This window comes from Hoplias malabaricus, chromosome 8 (assembly GCF_029633855.1).
Source record: "Hoplias malabaricus isolate fHopMal1 chromosome 8, fHopMal1.hap1, whole genome shotgun sequence".
Classification (NCBI taxonomy): domain Eukaryota; kingdom Metazoa; phylum Chordata; class Actinopteri; order Characiformes; family Erythrinidae; genus Hoplias; species Hoplias malabaricus.
The window spans coordinates 4,143,472-4,165,459 of NC_089807.1; the positions used below are offsets into that span (position 1 = coordinate 4,143,472).

A 21,988-nucleotide genomic window follows, 5' to 3' on the forward strand; every position below is an offset into this window, starting at 1 on the left:
ACTCATTCCAGGTTCATTGAAAGGGAGTTCCACTGGACAATGCAGTTGTACTGATCCCCACAGCATTGCTCCGGGTTTAATAACCCTTTTGGCTCATGGTTATTAAGAAATCTGGTGACATTAGGCTCATCTCTACAAAGCATCCTGCTGCAGTTCAAGCTCTGGAGATACTCCAATACAAATACAATCTGTGTATCAGTCATTATTATAAGTAGTGTTCCCAAACATATTCTTTATCGCATATACACTGTTGAGTTCAGGTGAATCTATAAACCGTCAGCTGTCGGTACACCACTCTCATGCTGAGTACAAGTAAATACATAACAGACTCTAGCATTTCAATGATGAGGCCTTGGCTGGATCTTCTATGCTTCATGCACTACTGACCTAAGGCAATATCACTTTGTGTTACTGTGAAACAGGATGTCTGGCTCAAAATCTGTTTTTTATGATGTGTCATGGGTCTACAGCTCTGTGATATGGTAGAACAAGCCTCGGCCTGAAAGATTTTTCAGGCAGTTGGAAGTTTGCGTTAAAACTGAATCAGCTTCATGAATTACTGGTTATTTGTTTATTTATGAATTCAAAACTGAAATTTTTGACTTTTGGCTATGTAGAATATGTAATGTTGTGATTATTTTTTCATCAGAATAACATATTAGGAAGTCATTTCCCAAGTCCCAGTTCAAAAGTTGGGTTTGTAAGGTGAATTCACCTGTGGACAGTGGTGGACAGCAACAATGTAATGTGTTACTGTAAGTAGCCTTTTTCCTGTATCTGCACGATACTGAAATATGTTTATTTTGGGAGACATTGTACATTAAAGGCTAAGCACCAGCGATATGAAAGTGTCAAACAAATAAATACAGTGGAGTTTGAGTTCCTAACTTGTGTTTATTGATCGTCAGAAAACATGTTATTTCTTACTAATTGAAGGAATAAGGTTTAAAAGACCGTTGGTCCCCCCCCCCCCACGGTGTTGGGAAACTCTAATAGGCGTCTTACCTGTGACGTAGATGGTGGACAACACTCTAGAAGCTGCACTTAATTTAATGCAAAATGAGGAAAAGGTGTGTTGTTGTTGGCTGCAATCATTCAATGTACAGTGGGACATCTGTGAACAAATGGCCCAAAGATCCCAAAATATCCAGAAAATGGACTAAATTTGTCCACTTTAAACGGGCACTTTGGAAAGGACCATCCGCTCACTCCGTTATCTGTAGCTCATTTCACTGGCGCTTTTCCAACAATATGGGCATGTAAGGACACCAACGAAAGGTGTTCAAGAGCCTCTGTAACATGGAGGTAAACAGGGTGAGGACACTCACTTCGCCTGTTTTAGTTGGTGTTAGTTAACGTTAGCTTGACTCGCTAAACTCGGTGTCTCAGATTATACTCGGCTACGTAGCTGCATTACGGAGGTTTATAGTGTCGGATGAATTCGAGTTCGACTTCGATCACATTTACAAGAATAACGGTACCTCTACATTTGAGTTTAGCTTATTGCTAGGCTACTGTCATGAATAATGTTGGTTATTTAGCTAGATACTGTCATAACAGTCGGTCATAACGGTGTTTTACCGCGGCGTTGTTCAGCTGTTGTCCACCAGTGACGTCACGGTCGCGTTCAAGAATTTCCGTAGCGAGCTCGGGTTTTTCCGTCATTTTAATAAAATTGTCAGTTTTAAAGCAAATTAAGCTGCTATTTTCATTTTAATTCATACTTATATCTGTCAGTAACTACAATAATGTCAAATATTCATGGAGGTCCGTTAAGTGGTGCTTAGCCTTTAACTCCACTACATTTCACAGACGTTTCTGTTATTTTTACTTCACTACATTATGTAATGTGATGTTTTTTTCCTTATAGCCACTAGTTTTACTCAAGTGGAGACCTGAAACGAGGACTTCTACTTTTACTGGAGTAATATTGCCCACCACTGCCTGTGGAATATTGCAGTTTTGGCGTTTATTGAGTATTTCTGTCATTACACGTCATCACTGGTGTATAAACAAAGCTTGTTTTTCAATGAGCTGGTCTTTATGGATTGTTTGTGTACTGTGTGTCAAACTGAATGGTGAAGCGTTTCACGATTCTAAGAATCGAATCATTGGAGTGAATCATTTCGCCCAATGTCATGTGACTCCGCCCCCACCCCCCCCCCCACCTCCCGTTTTTTTGGCTTTTTGCGTGCAGACGCACGCGCTCGTAAACGCGCGCAGAGCCCCTGTCTCTCTGACAGCTGTGTCCGCGGTGTCGGCGACAGTTATGGACTAGAGCCGGGTTTATTCGCAGAAAAGTGCGGGGAAAGTTAGTCAGAGCGAGTCTGACTCTGAAGGTCGCGTGGAAGTGAGAGTCTGGTGTGTTTGGTGTGTGTGCGCGCGCTTCGGGAAGGCGAAATACCTCCTCTCCGCTTTGGGCTGATTTCTACTGAAGCTGAAACTTTGCACTAATCCCGAGCAGGCGACAGAGACGGGTAAGAGTCATAAGAAACAGAAACTTACTGAAGACTGGGCTTAATTTCACAAAAATGGGCATTTGGCGACGGTTATTACAGCTACAGCTACGTTATTATTAGATAACTCTTCTTCGGCTCTCTACTTGTTTCCATTGATATTATTAATGCTTCTGTTTACTCTTCTATTAAGTCTTGTCACTTTACACTGATTGTGTTACTGTTCTTACTTAAAAGTTAATAGTTTAGTAGAAATACTAACATTCAAAATTCAAACTACTCCTATATTACACTGCCTGGCCAAATGGTGTATACTTTATTTTACACTAAGTGCCCATTTTGTCAGCTCCTGACCATACAGGAGCAGTTTGTAGTTCTACAATTACACCCTGTAATCCATTTATTGCATCCATTTTTAACCCCCTTTCACTCTGTTCTTCGATAGTCAGGACCCGAAGGACCACCATGATCAGCAGGTATGATTTGGCTGGCTGATAATTCTCAGCGCTGCAGTGACACTGACGTGGTGGTGTGTGTGTTGTTGTTACGAGTGGATCAGACACAGCAGAGATTTATAAACTGTCCACGCACTCTCCACTCAGTTAGACACACACCTACCTCGTTGGTCCACCTTGTCGATGTAAGAGATTCGCTCCTCTGTTGATGCACAGTTTGTATTAACTCCAACAGCACTGCTGTGTCTGATCCATTCCTGCCAGCGCAACACAGACTAACACCCCACCTCCACGTCAGTGTCACTGCAGCACTGAGAATGATCCACCACCCAGATCATCCCTGCTGTCCAAAACATTTGAAGTGCAAGATGAAAGAGGGCTAACAAAGTACGCAGCGCAACAGGTGGAATAGAGTCTGTAGTTGTGGTACTAGAAAGGGCACCTGTATGCAGGAAATAGTTTAAATAATAATAATAATAAACAGTTTTTTGGTTTATTGTGTTATTTTCTGCCTTAAAAGTTTAGTTTTCATTGTTAGGCACTTTTTTTGTTATTAATAATAACACTGCCAGCTGAAATCTCTGGCTCTTCTTTTTCATGCTCTTGTTTTCTTCTCCTCTTTGCACCGGTGTTGTTGCTGTTGCTATCATTATTACTTTACGCATCTGATTTCAGAGCAAAGTGATCCAGAAAGACAAAAATAGAGTGGTACACTCTTCAGTTCCTGTGCTGTGAGATACTAGATGTTCTGAGAAGTTCCGGTGCACACATTAAAATGAACTCACTGTTTAGTGGGTAAGAGCAATGGGACGGTGTTATTAATTTTCCCTGGGGTTTGACTGTAATGTTTTTGAAAAAAAAAAAAAAATTAGCTTCAGAGTGCTTTGGGTTGATGTAGGGGAAAAAATGGCTCAAGCCTCTGTAACCATAACAACATGATGTTCACTGTAATAATAACTGTTCTGCTTTTTAAAAGTGCTCTCTATGGCTGGAAGAAATCACCTGTAGAGAGTTTCAGAGAAGGAACCAAAGAGGTTTTCAGCTATGTGAACATTGGCAGCGCTGGCTTTAACGCCTCACACTTCAGCCAGGGAGCAGAAGCAACGCTGAACTTTTAGATTCGAGTAAACTACTCACCAAGCAGAGAACAAGCATCCCGCAGTGGCAAAGGCATGGCATTAAAAACACTAACTATAGTGGAGCATAGGACACCCACACAACACTGAGCATTGTACTGCATCGATGTGTTAACGCCCCTGGGAACCCGTTTTTTTTTGTATAATTCTAAACGTTGGTGTTATGTGAAACGTTGAAACGCAAAGTTTTAATAAAAAAAAAACACAAAACAGGAATTTGATCATACTCTCTTCAAAAATATGCTCATCGGAGCTTTCTTAGAAAGGTGTGGGTGTGGTCCAATAAACTAATGACCGTGCGTGACTCACAGCTCTCTATCGGAACAGAGTGCTGTTTACGTTACCATGCCAACACAGCTTCGAGTAAGAGCAATCGCTGGGGTTTTACTCTGAACTACGGTTGTCATTTTACATAAGATAACTTTACACAATAAAATGGCACGGGTGGATAGAGTTAACATTATACAGCCGTTCATGTACGAATCTACAATCGTCTTTTATGTATCTGTGGTGTGGTTTTGTGTGAATATCTTTATATGTGTTAACATAAGGGCGGCACGGTGGTGCAGCAGGTAGTGTCACAGTCACACAGCTCCAGGGGCCTGGAGGTTGTGGGTTTGATTCCCGCTCCGGGTGACTGTCTGTGAGGAGTGTGGTGTGTTCTCTCTGTGTCTGTGTGGGTTTCCTCCGGGTGACTGTCTGTGAGGAGTGTGGTGTGTTCTCCCTGTGTCTGCGTGGGTTTCCTCCGGGTCACTGTCTGTGAGGAGTGTGGTGTGTTCTCTCTGTGTCTGTGTGGGTTTCCTCTGGGTGACTGTCTGTTAGGAGTGTGGTGTGTTCTCTCTGTGTCTGCGTGGGTTTCCTCCGGGTGACTGTCTGTGAGGAGTGTGGTGTGTTCTCCCTGTGTCTGTGTGGGTTTCCTCTGGGTGACTGTCTGTTAGGAGTGTGGTGTGTTCTCTCTGTGTCTGCGTGGGTTTCCTCCGGGTGACTGTCTGTGAGGAGTGTGGTGTGTTCTCCCTGTGTCTGTGTGGGTTTCCTCCAGGTGACTGTCTGTGAGGAGTGTGGTTTGTTCTCCCTGTGTCTGCATGGGTTTCCTCCGGGTGACTGTCTGTGAGGAGTGTGGTTTGTTCTCCCTGTGTCTGCGTGGGTTTCCTCCGGGTGACTGTCTGTGAGGAGTGTGGTGTGTTCTCCCTGTGTCTGCGTGGGTTTCCTCCGGGTGACTGTCTGTGAGGAGTGTGGTGTGTTCTCTCTGTGTCTGTGTGGGTTTCCTCCGGGTGACTGTCTGTGAGGAGTGTGGTTTGTTCTCCCTGTGTCTGCGTGGGTTTCCTCCGGGTGACTGTCTGTGAGGAGTGTGGTTTGTTCTCCCTGTGTCTGCGTGGGTTTCCTCCGGGTGACTGTCTGTGAGGAGTGTGGTGTGTTCTCCCTGTGTCTGCGTGGGTTTCCTCCGGGTGACTGTCTGTGAGGAGTGTGGTGTGTTCTCCCTGTGTCTGCGTGGGTTTCCTCCGGGTGACTGTCTGTGAGGAGTGTGGTGTGTTCTCCCTGTGTCTGCGTGGGTTTCCTCCGGGTGACTGTCTGTGAGGAGTGTGGTGTGTTCTCTCTGTGTCTGCGTGGGTTTCTTCCAGGTGCTTCCGGTAATGAATGAATGTGTTAACATAATTGAACTGGATACCTTCTAGAATGTCTCCAAATTGATGCTTTCTACCGCTGCTACTCTGCTGTACTGTCAACCAAGTTTGGTTCTTATCACCGCTGCTACTTTGCAGTACACGCTGGCCCACTGTAGCCACTGTCTCCGCTTTATTGCCAACCGAGTGGGTCTGTCTTCCCTGCAGTTACTCTGCTCTGGGTGCCAGCCAAGTGAGGCTGATATCTCCACCGATACACTGTTAAACACGCCGACCGAGTGTTGCTGCTATCTCAGCTGTACTCAGACTTAATCCATTCATGCTCGTTCTGTATTGTTTGTGTTCTGTTTCACTCCCTCCATTCCTTGGTGAATAGTTTGCTCATTAAATTGGCTCAGGGCTTTAAATACATGGCATTAAGCCCCCCAGTGTTGGCCTGTGGAACAGTGCTGAGTTCTCTGGAGTGAATGAGCACCATCCAGTAGATTTGGGATGAGGTGGAATGATGTTTGTGATTCAGAACTAGTTGTCAACCATCGGTCATTAGTCTGAATGCAGCCAAGACCACAGTAAAGTGTTTACCGTGAATCCTCCCCAGAACGGTAGAAGCTGTAACTGCAACAAATAACTCACCGATTCACCGAGCAGCGTCCACACTGTTTCAGAGTCTGTCCAGTTGTGATAAGAAGAGCAGATATAGACTGAGACGCTAACACACCCTGTCCTTATTTTGCCCCAGTCTGTTACGCAATTATTCAGACAATTGGTGGATCATCTCAAACTCTTGGCAGCACATGCACAGAGGGAAGTGGAGTGGAGTGGACCTTACTGGCAGGGAAAATTACCCACAGGGTCATTGTCCTTTCATTCTTTTTACTGTTGCTTTTTCAAGAACATTTCTACAGCCCTTTATTCGGTTTTCTGCTCATACCCTCTGTTCTGCTATATATTATAGTTGGCAGATCTCTGAGTTGCCAAGGCTGGACTCTGAACACTTTTTCCTGTTAAGTGCATTATCCAAAATGAGAACACCATGTTACCAAAACAAGCTGCTACTCAAAAACTGAGCAACCTGAAAGGAAACCTTAAAGGGGTGCATTGAGTTAAACATTGAATCCCGCCTTTGTAGTAAAATTTGGACTGACCTCCTGACTGTGTAAATTCCATTCATTAGACAGCACTCACCCAATCACAGCATGCTATCAAGCTGCGAGGGGGAGAACTAGCATGTTTCCTTAAAGACACACAAAACCAGCCACTGCTTCTTTTTGAACTGCTGCCAGTGCAGCATCATTGCAGGTCAGCGCATTTGGGAGAGAGCACTAACTGGACAGTTGTGTTAGCTAAGGATCTACTTCTACATGTATCTGATCTCTCCTCAGAAGTTTGTCTGCTATAGTGACCTTTCATTCTCCCTTTATCTCTCTCTCTTTGGCTCTATCCCTTCCCCCTCTTTCTCTGAGTCTTTAATAATTTTTTCATGTCGTTTTTTTGGCAGAAATCGTCTGTCTTCTCCTCTGTTTGCCTGTGAAACCTCAGCCTTTCTCATCTCTCTCTCTCACTCGCTCACCCACCCACTCAAAGACAGACAAGTCTCTTTCTGAGATGCTTGTCTTAATTAGGGGAAGCTGAATGGTGCCAGAGTGGAGGGGACTTAGTGAAAACGTGGGAAAGACCAGCACTGGCTTTCTGTGTGTTTATCAGTCAGACACCACACTTCATTTATTTTATTTTATATTCAGTAGTAATTGCCAGTAATTATTTCTGAGTGCTTAAGACGTTCAGTTTAGTTTTAGGAGATATATCCACTTACATAAGGAAGAGGAGTTAAAGGGAAAATAAGGGAATATTAGAGTTCAAATCAGTTATTAATGCAGAGAAAATGGGAGCCATAACAATTGTCCAGGACCTGGCATCACATCAGAACTGCCCCCAGCAGATAAGCAGTACTTTTCGTTTTTAAATGTCAGAGGAAATCAAGTGAAAATCAACAACCTCTTACTGAAAAAAGCTAGAACTTCGAACTAGACTTCGAAGAATTTTTCCTGGTTGGTTGTTGGCCCACAGCCCAGACCTCAGCGTTACTGAATGTGGTTGGGATTGATTCGATGGTGAGAAGTAGACAGTTGGTCAGGTGACACAACCATGATGACCTCTCTTCCTCTCACTTGGAGTAGGTACTGAGATATGGATTAATTAGCAGTATAACGTTTAATAATATTAATAATAATAATAATATTTGTGCTGGGGGTGCAGCTTCTAATTGTAGTCTTCTAGCACCTCTGATTCTATTCTGGTGAGAAAACAATTCTGGGGGTATTTCCCCCAGAGCTGTCCTAGAATGTGTCTTGAATGTGTAAAGTTACTCCCAGAATAACTTAAGTTAATAAGTTTTGGCTTAATCAAAAATCTGTGAAGAGAAGTAAAGACCAATGCGATGGCAAGTAATGACCTGGTGACTATTACAAGAGAGGAGTCAGGTTTTTCAGCATTTATAAAACCTTTGAATGCTGCGATTACAGAAGCAGGCTTTGTCCCTGATTGTTGAGAAACGGTGAAAATCACTTACATTTTACACTTGGCATTTTTAGTCAAAAACCTACAAAAAAACAGACATATTTTAACATTTCTTGAACAATGGCTTACAGTATTTAATCATATATTTATGTCAGTTTTCACCAATTTTAGGCTGAACTTATGTCGCAGTCACACAGCTCCAGGGGCCTGGAGGTTGTGGGTTTGATTCCCGCTCCGGGTGACTGTCTGTGAGGAGTGTGGTGTGTTCTCTCTGTGTCTGCGTGGGTTTCCTCCGGGTGACTGTCTGTGAGGAGTGTGGTGTGTTCTCCCTGTGTCTGCGTGGGTTTCCTCCGGGTGACTGTCTGTGAGGAGTGTGGTGTGTTCTCCCTGTGTCTGCGTGGGTTTCCTCCGGGTGACTGTCTGTGAGGAGTGTGGTGTGTTCTCCCTGTGTCTGCGTGGGTTTCCTCCGGGTGACTGTCTGTGAGGAGTGTAGTGTGTTCTGCGTGGGTTTCCTCCGGGTGACTGTCTGTGAGGAGTGTGGTGTGTTCTCCCTGTGTCTGCGTGGGTTTCCTCCGGGTGACTGTCTGTGTGGAGTGTTGTGTGTTTTCCCTGTGTCTGCGTGGGTTTCCTCCGGGTGACTGTCTGTGAGGAGTGTGGTGTGTTCTCCCTGTGTCTGCGCGGGTTTCCTCCGGGTGACTGGGTGTGAGGAGTTGGTGTGTTCTCTCTGTGTCTGTGTGGGTTTCCTCCGGGTGCTCCGGTTTCCTCCCACAGTCCAAAAACACACGTTGGTAGGTGGATTGGCGACTCAAAAATGTCTGTAGATGTGAGTGTGTGTGTGTGTGCGTGTGTGTTACCCTGTGAAGGACCGGCGCCCCCTTCAGGGTGTATTCCTGCCTTGCGCCCAATGATTCCAGGTAGGCTCTGGACCCACCGCGACCCTGAAGTAGATAAGCGTTACAGATAATGAATGAATGAACTTATGTATTAATTGTATAATTTTAGGCTAAACTGAAATAATAAAACGTTAACCTTCAGTGAAAATGTCCTACTTATCTAAAGCACTGTGTCTATTCAAATTTATGAAACTGATATACAGTGCTGCTCCATTAGCGCTGTAGCTCCAGCACAAAACCAAACACACTGGACACTGGCTAAACCTTGAATGGAAGAAGAAATTTGTGTAAATGTGATTTACTTTAATGTGTTTAAAGAAGCTAAAATGTTCTTGAGCTGCTGAAGCTCATTATTAGGACAGAAAGCAGGATCTGTGCATGTGTGCGTGTCATGTCCTTGGCCTTATGTTCCTTGTGGGTATGTGCGTCTGACTCAGTCTCTCAATGCCACGAGGTGACAGTGGTGTAGTGTTAAAAGCTGTAAATCGTGTCCCTTTTAATAAATGCAAAGCTATATTGCTCACAGAGATAAAATGAAAGGGGCGATTGGTCAGTGGTCAGTATCAGAAGTTTGACAACTCAATGTCAGTCTGACACACCTTCATTTAGCCCTCAGAACTAAAGCCAGATGGTCTTGGTTTTCTTGGTTCACCAAAGTCCTGGACTTTAATTCTTTAAATATTATTGCAGTGGTATGACAAAGGTGTTATTGGTAATTGGTACAAAAGTCAGTAACAACATTAGTTGGGTTTCGATTACGGTGTACAGTTGATATGCTGGTTAGGCCTCCTCATAGTGTGTGTGAGTGCTCGTGTGAGTGAGTGCACCACTCTAAGGGAACACCGTGTTTCAGATTGCGTCTCATTAACAGAGTTGGCATCCCTCCCTTTCACTTTTACCTCCACTCCCTTTGCTATGGCAACACTCCAGATCATGCACAGGCACAGAGCTGACCAAAGGCCAAGTGGAGGCCATAACCCTTGTCAGATACCCCACGTCCAGTCCAGGAGGGCAGTTCCTTGGCTCATGTGGCATATTCTTTTTGCTTGATTTTGCATTTACACTTTGCTCATCCATCACTTCTTCTGTAAGTATTTTACTGTCGCTGCAGAAAATACAAATCCGGGTTTATACCCCTCTTGTTAATGCCTGGTGACTTGGCTAGAACATGTTCGCTGTTGACATTGGAACACATTGAAAATGCTGTTACTTTAGTGTGACAGAAGACTACATTTGCTAAAAATAACACAGAAATGCAGCTCTGATATTAACTGGGAGCTTTGTGATGAACATGTGAAATCATAATTAATTCCCATCTTTGTGGTTGTCAGTGTTATTTCTTTGAGGTGTAGATGTTTTTTTTCTGTGCCGTTATTAGCTTTTCTATGAAAGCTTCATTTTCTCTGAAATGTTTTCCCACTCAGACAACAGTGAAAAGGTCACAGATGCTGCAGGTGAGTAGACTCTTGTGTTGTTACCAAGAGTGAACTATATTAAACTGTATGCCGCCAAATCTGCCCAAATTAAAATGACCTGAGTAATGTGACCTGAGCAAGTTTTGACCTGAACTTTTACATAATACACTCAATATCACTCAAAGGATTCGTTGATATTTCTTTTGAAAGACCTTTCCAAAGATGAACTTTTCTCTTCTACCGTACTCAGCGTCTAGGAGTAGTACGTAGTGTTGCTACGTGAATTACAATAGTTTTTTTCATTTAGAATAATGTTATGAGTCTAAACTGCTATACTTTATTCATCTATTTAAAAATGGCAAAGGAACAAGTGAAGCGAAACAACCTTTTGAGTGCAGATTCTCTTCTTAAGATGCTTCAATAAGCATTAATAAGATCACACACTGATTGGTTGATTGGTTAGTTCTGCACAATTAAGGCCACTCATTAGTGGGACCGCCTGCATACGTTTGGACATACCGTACACTAGGGAAACCCGAGGGGAATTTGGGCCTTTAGAATACAACTTACGATTTCAGCAAAATAAAGAATATAGGTTTGACATTTTCATGTACATTTATTTTATTTTTCATGTTTGTTTAATACATCAAACAAATCAGCCAAGGCATGTTTAGTGTCTAAATCTTGCATTTTTAGTAGCACTGAGATAAAAGCTTAATCTTGTGAAGTAGCCATGAAAACATGTACATTATGTAGCGTTGTGTACACTGCTCATTTATACATTTCATTGTACACGCATACATTTGTTTTCTGTATTTTGACCCATGGTAACGTTTCACTAGCTACAATACCCCTCAAGCTACACTGAGTAGCATCGTGCTAACTGTGTTAGCAAAGTATCACACGCTCGCCTCTAACTGTGTTGTGTTGCTAGTTAATTTTTAGTAGATGTATGTGTTTTGGAGGGCAGTTCAGGTCCAGAACTGTAGAAATCCACCACAGGATTGTGTTCCCTATGTTATAAACCTTGATGTATGATGCGCTGTTGTCTATAACGTGGATTTGATTAATTTTAGCAAAGCTACGAACAATATTAGCAGCAAAAGACACTGTTGTAATCATGACCTACATGAATTCAGTTTGTTATGGGAAAAATATATGACCATGTAGGCCAGTTATGTTAGCACCATGCTAGTCAGATAGTGATAATAATAAGGGATAACTTTGATACATATGCAGTATAACATTTGGTCACTGTTAGGATTTTACCATCTACTAGCTATGTTTTCTGTTTGACTGATCTACTGTAAATCTCATTTAAATGTACATATGTAATTCTTTACTTCTACTGACTGCTGAGATCAGAAATCCCAAATCCAAAGTCAAGTTTAGACGTGCAGTTAGCATCTTGTTAAATAATGATTAAATATTAGATTCCATTGTTTGTTAGATATAGAATCTTTGTAGCTCAATTGCAAAACAAAAATTCAAACTTCTGATCGTGTCTTGTGCCAGTGAATCACTTTAGTGTAATGATTTAAAGGTTCCCAGAAGAACAGACTCCAAAAGAGACATTCCAAACCATCTGCAATTGGACACATTCTGGCAGGAACGACTGAAAAGCTGCCCCTGCACCTGTAGGATATTGTTTTAAGGTAGATTTGTTCAGATTTTGTCCTGTTTTTTCATCCCTGGCTGAGATGAATCTAGTTCAGTGTGTTCTCTCTCTCTCTCTCTCGTCTTTGTTGACTCTGGCTCTGCTGAAAATTCTCAGTCTCTGAGTCCGTCTTTATTGACACTGTTATGCAAAACATACAGTGAGAACTTTGGCACAGAAATTTTTTTTTCTTTTTGTATTTGGTGTCTTGGTCTTTCCTCCTAATGACATTTGAATTAAATGTACTGTAAAATTATAGGAAATAATGGATTTACAGTGATGGTCTACATCTGAAGTAAACAGTAGTCCGGTGATGGACAAATGGTGAATTAAAAAAAATAAAATAAATGATTGCAATTCCCTCGGAACTCCACTGCTTTCCCCACACTTCAGCCATGTCACGTTTGTGCTGCAGCTACGAGGTTAATGTGCCTACACCATATGTCTGAATGTTTGTAGACATCTCTTCTAATTACCCAGCCATCACAGCCATGGGCCTCTATAGCCAGCCTTTCTGGGGACCAGTAAATTTTATCTACGAGTTACTGTTGGCCCCTCATATGGACCCAGTCACTGATGGTACCAGGATGGGTTATTTATCTAATATAGGCAGCCCACCTGGGTCCCACTGAAATCAATCCTGCATTAAAAAAAAAAGCTGGAAATCAAGTGAAATTCTCTGAAGCAGCTGCATTTGAGCCTTAAATCACTGTTTTAATACAACAGTCCACAAAAGGGCTATAAATCATTGAGCTGTGGAACAGTGTCTGTCCTCTGGAGTGATGGTGAGACATTTGTGGAACAGGAAGCTTATGCTAAAGTCGCCTTTGTTTTTCCATCTGATCTCATTGTTGTCGAGGAAAAACTACATTAAGACATTAATGGGATCTCGTTTTTGATTTTTATTTCAAAACCCAGGCTTTAATAAGATCTGCTCCTGCTGTTTGGTGGCACAGCTAGTGTCACTGATGCACAGCTCCAGGATCTTGGGGTCCTGGGTTCACACCCCACATTGGGTGACTGCCTGTGAGGAGGCTCGGGGTTCCTTTCCTCCCTCACTCCAAACTCACACGTTGGTAGGTGGACTGGGTGTGAAGAAAAATGTCCATAAGAGTGAGTGTGTGAGACTTTTGATGGACTGGCGCCCCATTTAGGATGTGCTCCTGCCTTATGCTCAGTGATTCCCTGAACAAAATGAACCAGTTACTGGAAATTAATGAGTGTATTTCATTCATTCATTCATTCATTCATTCATTATCTGTAACCCTTATCCAGTTCAGGGTCGCGGTGGGTCCAGAGTGGGAATACACCCTGGAGGGGGCACCAGTCCTGCACAGGGCAACACAGACATACACACATTCACTCACACACTCACACCTACGGACACTTTTTTTGAGTCACCAATCCACCTACCAACGTGTGTTTTTGGACTGTGGGAGGAAACCGGAGCACCCCGGAGGAAACCCACGCAGACACAGAGAGAACACACCACACTCCTCACAGACAGTCACCCGGAGGAAACCCACGCAGACACAGGGAGAACACACCACACTCCTCACAGACAGTCACCCGGAGGAAACCCACGCAGACACAGGGAGAACACACCACACTCTTCACAGACAGTCACCCGGAGGAAACCCACGCAGGCACAGGGAGAACATACCACACTCCTCACAGACAGTCACCTGGAGCGGGAATCAAACCCACAACCTCCAGGCCCCTGGAGCTGTGTGACTGCGGCACTACCTGCTGCACCACTGTGCTGCCCAATAAGTGTATTTAGTTTTTTTAAATAACTATTACCAGGTCAGAAACTGCTTAATGAAATCCATTCGATTTTACTGAACAACTCCACCCAGTTTGAGACAACAACGCATGTCGCTGCTTGTTATAAATTTCATGATTTGTGCCCTTCCTATGCTTCCAATGTACTTCAGACATCAAAGATGCTTTCGCTAATGGACTACATCTGTTATTAGGAGAAAAATATATGAATGAATTCATCTTGAGAACCGGTTTCTGTGCAGTTGGAGCAGGCTGATTGTGTCCGGATCGAAAACTGGACTCTTGATCACTGACAGTCTGCAGTTGGAGCTGTCAGCGTGGTGAAATAAATCTGTTTTGGACCAGTTATGCTGTCTAGTGGGACAGCTTTTGCAGGAGAGAGCAGCGCAACCTTGTGCGGAAACTTTTTGGAGGATAAGACGACCTAGGCTCAGTTACACTGAAGTTCAGATGCATAAAAACTGCATTTACCGAGAAATTTTTTAAAATTTACTGCGTCTCTTTAATGGCCGCCGGTCCATTACTGCTTCATCGAGGCAAAATGGAGCGATCTTATAATGTAAAGTTATACTTTAAAATATAACTTTGGAAGTAGTGGAAGTAGTAGTCTTGATCACAGGCAGTACATTTCAAACACATTCATTCTTACATTGTGTTGACACACAGAGAACATTTAACAAAGAACATTCATATTTGTCCAAAAGAAAGGTTATTAGTAGGACATTCATCCCCTTTATGCCACAGCTCAGCTCCTACTCTTCTTGGAAGGCTTTATAGTAGATGTCAGAACATTGCAGCATTGCTGTGAGAATTCAATTGCATTCAGACCTGACAACAATAGGGAGGTCAGGTACTGATGATGGATGATTACGTTTGGATCCCAAACACCTCTCCATCTCATCCCAGAGGTAATGGAGGGAGCCCCATCAGTCCTGAGATTGCAGTTTCGCTGCTCCAAGGTTCAGTGTTGCAGGATATTATACCTCTATCCAGCAGTTCCTCACTGGTTGTGGAGAATTTAGGTCCATGGACTTGTAACATATAGAGATCATACAAATGGGCATGTATTGAAGTACCCAAAATTCACTTGTCAGGGGTGTGTGAATAGAATGAAATAACAAAAAAATGCCTGGTAGTTTATGAACTTTTGCTTGAAATAATACATCTCTCTGAGGATCTAGTGTTCTCTAGAAAGCATGAATGTTCAAAAGAAGGTTTACAGCATGTGTTTGTGTTTGTGCATGATTTTTATAAGATTTATTTTGTCGTTTAGAATGCTTTTGACAGACAACACACCAAAACTGAGACTCCACATTCAAATTATCCATGGTAGTTTAAAAACCAGGGCGGTTCGCTGGAAATCATGAAGGTTCAGAAATCCTGAATGGAACAAGGTTGAATCTGTGTCCACAACGATCAGTTTATTTTTTAAAAGCAAAGGTTTTTGTTGCGTTTTTTGACCTTCCGTCTTCATGAAAATCTCACATTTTGTGTCTGAAATGTAAATACCCACTCACTCCCTCAATAGTGAAGTACAGAAGTCATTAAACTCCAGTGTACATGCAGCTAGCACTAGATTTTAATATATATATAATTCACTGTTAAGATTCAGCAATTTCATGACTTGCCTAATGCACTACATAGGGAGTGTGTAGTGATTTGCGATTTACACCTCTGTGTTTCTCCCATGTATCCTGGTGTTTTGATGCCGCTAAGAGGTACTGTGGCGTCCTGATCTTTGGCATAAGGTGTTGGCATCACACTAGGACCAATTTGTTGTGTTATAACACTTCCTTTTGCAGCATAATTTGCACAAAAAGCTTGTGCCAGTCAGTTGTCTCCAAAGTTGGTGATGTTGATGTAAAAAGTAAGGAAATTTGTGTTTGGTAGATTATTCTTTAGTTGTAACAATGATTTTTATCATTGATTTTTTTGGAAAGCCAATAAATCTTTCTTTAAAATGGTGCCACATTTGTAAAGAACATGCATTTGTGGGATGAGTAGTAGAGCTGATAATGTGGGTTGCGCCCATGAAAAATTTGCCAAATCCAATCGCTTATTTTGCTGTTGCTATTGACACTTGTTTGAGCTTCTGGTAACCCCCACCTGATTGGACCTTATTGGCAGCACCTGTGAGCATGGGCCCTGCTACAGTGGACAGTAGGTGTCTGCCCCAAGAATAGCATGCCATGTTAGACTGATCTCGATAGGACAACTTTAAGCTGGTGTTCCGCCAAAACTGGGTTGTGGCATTATTTGGAGTGAGCCCTAGTAACGTCTCCAAATTGTCGGCCAAGTTCCATATGTTACGCTGCGCTGTGTATGTGTGTGTTTTCTCTCTCTCACTATCTCTGTAAATGTATAGGTTCTGCAATCTGTTCCAGTCCATGTTTGTTCACCCATCTAGAGTTCATTCCAAGTTCCAGTTCGTGTGTTTGTTCATCGTCCAGAGTCCGGTCCACTATCCAGTCCATGTTGTGTCTGTCACCACTCCGTCTACGTCATCTCGGCGGGAGTCATAAATACGTGTCTGTGTACGATGTTAGGAAGCTTTTGTTTTGTGCTGTGATTTGTATTGTGTATCTTGAATTCTGTTTGCCTGGTTTTGACTTTGATCCATTCCTACTTCGACTACGAGTTTGTGTTTGCCCCTTTTTGATTAACTGATGCTAGATCTATCTTTTGTAAATTATTGTAACACTGTGTATATATTTCACCAGAGTAGGGTTGGCTGCCGTTTGTTTTGGGAGTGGGTTTTGTGTGTGTTTTTGTGTATAGACAGGGAGGAAGGTAAGGTGTTGTCTTTTGTTTCCTTTTGTTTACACTTAGGTAAGTTAGAGCTGTTTGTGGGTCAGTTAAGAGGGGTGTTTGGTGGTTGTTTTTGTCGGCTAAAGGCCATCCTGGAGTTCACTGGTGTTTGGTTACATTGTACATATCACATTTACAATATATATTCTATTCATTGTTCATTCTGTGTTTCCGTTTGTGTCCTTTTTGTTTCACCATTTACATCTGTTACAGTTATTCTCTTCATATATATTAATCCAACACATCACCTCATTCTGTTACGGCTCAACCCTAGACTGGGTCGTAACACACATAACCTGGGATGTCAGACGGGCCGTGAAGTGGGAGTCCCAAGAAGACGACATCCTATGAAGAACGCTTCCTCACCTGTCAGCACTTAGATTTGTGGTCTTCTACAGATTTGCAGTCAAGGTTTGCAGGACAATATGGCCGACGGCTCAAACAATATGGACCAGACTGCACGCAGCCAATCTCCGGTCTCATCAGGTTGCCAGGAGGCAAAGTGTGGAGAATACGCGGAGAACGCTATGCTGATTGTGTGCTGCAGTGTGATGGTGTGGGGCGGCATCTCCCTCACTGGACAAATAAGGCTTGTCATTATTGGACGTAATGTCATTGAAGAGAAATATCAAGATGAATTTCTGCAACCATTATCTCCACAGTCTGGGACCGAACTCTATCCTCAAAGATGACGACACCTGCCTCCCACAGAGCAGGGTCTATCAGAGACTACCTCCAGAATGTGGGAGTGGAGAGGATGGAACGGCCTGCCAGCGTCCTGACCTCAACCCTATTGAACACTTGTGGGATCAGCTTGGGCGTGCTGTTCGTGCCGGAGTGACCAACACAACCACATTGTCTGACTTGTGACAAATGCTGGTTGAAGACTGGGATGCCATCCAACAGCAGTGTGTGACCAGGCTGGTGACCAGCATGAGGAGGAGATGGAAGCTGTTGTGGCTTTGTGTGGTTCTTCCACACGCTACTGAGGCTCCTGTTTGTTAAATTAATAAAATGCCATTATATCTTGTTTCTTCAAACTTCAATCATCCAGTCCACCACACACCAAGCGAGTCAATGGCAGAATAAGCTGATGGGTGCAACCCACATACTCAGCTCTATCACTCATTCCACAAATGCATGTTCTTTACAAATGTGGCACCATTTAAAAGGGACATTAACAAGCTTTTCAACGGTAAAAGATTTATTGCCAAGAAGCCTTACTATGTTTATATATTCTACTGTGCTCTTTTGCTAATGTTTTTTTATTTTCTTCTGGTTGTTTAGCAATCTCTTGGACTTGTCAGTGCTGGTGATGGATGCTGCCTCCTAAGCCTGGATATTTCTGCCTGGACTTCTGCCCCTAACGATGAACTCTTCTCCTCATCTTGCCACTGACCCCACACCCACTGTCCTGCAGTTACCAAAGGTTTCTGAGCAGGAAGATGGCCCAGGGCACTTTCCTGCTCTCTACCCCTCTCCCCTCGACCGAGGGACTGTGTGTATCCCGTCTCCATTTGCAGACACTGAATTTGGCCCTGGATCGCTTGCCCTTGGACCCCCAGTCTCGGACAACCCAATTGTGGGACCCCCTCTCAGCCCCTCACTCTTCTGGCCATCGCACAGCGCACACACACACACTCTGCACTGCCCACCACAGCTGGTCTATGGAGAGCCACACACACATGCTGCCTGGTCGGAGTCAAAGCCCCACACACCAAGGCACAGCAGGTGAGGTTATTCTACTGTACATGTGTGTGCCATTCCACACAGAAGTGTCTTATTCAAGTGCATTATTTTAGTTTTTTAAAAAATGAAATAGAGAGAAGCAATGTTAAACTCAACTACCCTCTCTCTCTCTCTCTCTCTCTCTCTCTCTCTCTCTCTCTCTTTCTCTCTCTTTCTTTCTCTCTTTCTTTCTCTCTTTCTTTCTCTCTCTCTCTCTTTCTCTTTCTCTCTTTCTCTTTCTCTCTCTCTCTCTTTCTCTTTTTTCTCTCTTTCTCTCTTTCTCTTTCTTTCTCTCTCTTTCTCTCTCTCCTTCTCTTTCTCTCTCTCCTTCTCTTTCTCTCCTTCTCTTTCTCTCTCTCTCCTTCTCTCTCTCTCTCTCTCTCTCTCTCTGCAGTTCTTTACTCCCTCATATGAAGTTGCTGGGGAAGCAGGTGGAGGAAGTTGATGGAGTCCTGGACTCTTCTTTGGGAGTTATCACTAAATCTGATCTTCATTTCTGTGTGGTGTGTAGTGATTACGCGTCTGGTTATCACTACGGCGTGTGGTCATGTGAGGGCTGCAAGGCTTTCTTCAAGAGGAGTATTCAAGGTAAAAGCAGCGTTCACAGTCTTGACCAGTGTTATACGGTATACTGATACTAGAAAAGTATCTCAATAATTTGTCATTAAAAACAGTACAATGCCCATATAATGAGTACCGGTACTTTAAGAAGCAGTTTTTTAAAATAAGAGCTGTATTTCCAATGAGTGCCACAGGGGGGCAGTGTGCACCCCACAGCGCTTTGTCTCCTCTGCCTGCATTACAGATTTTGCCGCTAGTTTTAGCGACTTTTATTCAAACCTTAGCTACTTTTTATAGAAGATAATTGCCGGTAGCGACTCGTTAGAACACCAGGACTGACCGTGACCGGGAGACACAACTCTCTCTCTGAAGCTGCTCTACTCCCAGAGACACATCTCCCTCAACGTGGCTCGTTTGCTCCAGAGACGGAGCAGCACAGTCAGCTCACACAGATCAGAATGAGCTGTGAATGTGCAAAAAGTGCTGCTAAAAACATGTTTGCTTCATTTTATGTTGCTCTTAAATTTGTTTACTGCTTTTTTTTTAATGCATTGGAAAAGAAGAGATGAAGGGAGTGAAGGAACAGTGCCTTCTCCTCTCTTCAGTATTCATGTTTGAAGTGCCCTTGAGGAAGGCACCTAACACCCAACTGCTCCCTGGGAGCTGTGGCTTACTGCCCAATGCTCCGTGTGTGTGTGTGTGTGTGTGTGTGTGTGTGTGTGTGTGTGTGTGTGTGTGTGTGAGGGAGATTTTATAATATTTATTTTGTCATTTAGAATGCTTTTGACAGACAACACACCAAAACTGAGACTCCACATTCAAATTATCCATGGTAGTGAGAACACACACACATTATAATCACAGATCCCAGAGAAGCCAAGGTCAGTGCACTTTGTTCTCTCCTGAGAGTTTACTGCCCACATGTGTTTTGTTGAGAATTCAAGCTTCTCATAAATAGAAAACACAGCGATGAAATGACCTTCATCTTTTAGTATCTTGCCTTCTTTTATGTTCATCTGGTCGGCTACGTGGCTCCTCTAATCTCACTGCCCACTGGTTGGAATCCCTTCTCTTTTAGCTTCTCTTTCCTAGTGTAAAATTAGGGACCAAAGCTAATCTGTTAATGCACATTGTGTTCTACATTAATGTTGTTTTCTGACCACACAGCCACTCATTTCTGGATAGTTTTGGCTGGTGGACACCTCTTAACCTAGTGGTCATTCTGATGTGTGTAAAATAAAAAAACAGGGTGTCATACACGTGCACACACTGTAACAATAATATCTGAACTGTGTTGAATCATGAGTCACAGTCACACAGCTCCAGGGACCTGGAGGTTGTGGGTTCATGTCCCGCTCTGGGTGACTGTCTGTGAGGAGTGTGGTGTGTTTTCCCTGTGTCCGCGTGGGTTTCCTCCGGGTGACTGTCTGTGAGGAGTTGGTGTGTTCTCCCTGTGTCTGTGTGGGTTTCCTCCGGGTGACTGTCTGTGAGGAGTTGGTGTGTTCTCCCTGTGTCTGTGTGGGTTTCCTCCGGGTGACTGTCTGTGAGGAGTTGGTGTGTTCTCCCTGTGTCTGTGTGGGTTTCCTCCGGGTGACTGTCTGTGAGGAGTTGGTGTGTTCTCCCTGTGTCTGTGTGGGTTTCCTCCGGGTGACTATCTGTGAGGAGTGTGGTGTGTTCTCCCTGTGTCTGTGTGGGTTTCCTCCGGGTGACTGTCTGTGAGGAGTGTGGTGTGTTCTCTCTGTGTCTGCGTGGGTTTCCTCTGGGTGACTGTCTGTGAGGAGTTGGTGTGTTCTCCCCGTGTCTGTGTGGGTTTCCTCCGGGTGACTGTCTGTGAGGAGTTGGTGTGTTCTCCCTGTGTCCGTGGGGGTTTCTTCCGGGTGACTGTCTGTGAGGAGTTGTTGTGTTCTCCCTGTGTCTTTGTGGGTTTCCTCCGGGTGACTGTCTGTGAGGAGTGTGGTGTGTTCTCCCTGTGTCCGCGTGGGTTTCCTCCGAGTGACTGTCTGTGAGGAGTGTGGTGTGTTCTCCCTGTGTCCGCGTGGGTTTCCTCCGAGTGACTGTCTGTAAGGAGTGTGGTGTGTTCTCCCTGTGTCCGCGTGGGTTTCCTCCGAGTGACTGTCTGTGAGGAGTGTGGTGTGTTCTCCCTGTGTCCGCGTGGGTTTCCTCTGGGTGACTGTCTGTGAGGAGTGTGGTGTGTTCTCCCTGTGTCTGCATGGGTTTTCTCCGGGTGACTGTCTGTGAGGAGTGTGGTGTGTTCTCCCTGTGTCTGCGTGGGTTTCCTCCGGGTGCTTCGGTTTCCTCCCACAGTCCAAAAACACACATTGGTAGGTGGATTGGTGACTCAAAATTGTCCCCACCTTGCGCCCAGTGATTCCGGATAGACTCCAGAACCACCATGACCCTGAAGTGGATAAGTGGTTACAGACCATAAATGAATGATGAATCATGTAGAGAAGCGTTGATAAACTCCAGCAGTAGATGAGCTACAGTTTCTCATAGTCAGTTTTCTTAAGTGATCCTCTGTTCACCACCACAATGGATTTGAAACTAATAATTCAAGATGAGATTGAAGTGTAGAATTTCAGCTCTGTCTCAATAGGTTTGATAGGATATATTGCATTAATTGTTTAATAATTACAGCATGTGGCACAGTAGAGCAACAAGCATTGTCTCTGTCACACAGCTCCAGGGTTGTGGGCTCAAACTGAGCGTCCTCCCTTCAGAAGCTTTGCCAAAACATTATGGCTGCTGCCTTCAGTTTCTGTTTGTGGGTCCTTCAAGAGAAAAGCCTGCATGGTTTGGTTAAGTTCAGGTGACTTTGTCGTTAAGGAATATTCATTTTTTTTTGCCTTAAAGGCAAATCTACTGCTTTTCTCTCTGGTTTGTTTACATTCAGAGGCTCAGTGTCTTTTAAGGTGGAATGTGTAGTGGATATGATGAATGTGTATTAAGAAATAA

At 43.7% G+C, this 21,988-nt stretch overlaps 1 protein-coding gene across 2 annotated transcripts in view; it reads left to right on the plus strand.

The window, feature by feature from the left end:
• Positions 1 to 2,187: 2,187 nt before the first annotated feature.
• The window catches only part of esr2b (estrogen receptor 2b), a 29,790-nt gene continuing 9,989 nt past the window's right edge, over positions 2,188 to 21,988 (plus strand). Inside the window, exons 1-3 of one of the 2 annotated variants that reach the window (XM_066679577.1) lie at positions 2,188 to 2,477; positions 18,032 to 18,475; positions 18,867 to 19,060. In XM_066679577.1, the coding sequence (XP_066535674.1) occupies positions 18,114 to 18,475; positions 18,867 to 19,060 (556 nt within the window). In that variant the 5' untranslated portion in view covers positions 2,188 to 2,477; positions 18,032 to 18,113. Of the gene's footprint in view, positions 2,478 to 11,908; positions 12,150 to 18,031; positions 18,476 to 18,866; positions 19,061 to 21,988 lie in introns of those variants that run through there. The other variant, XM_066679578.1, reaches the window with a different exon arrangement.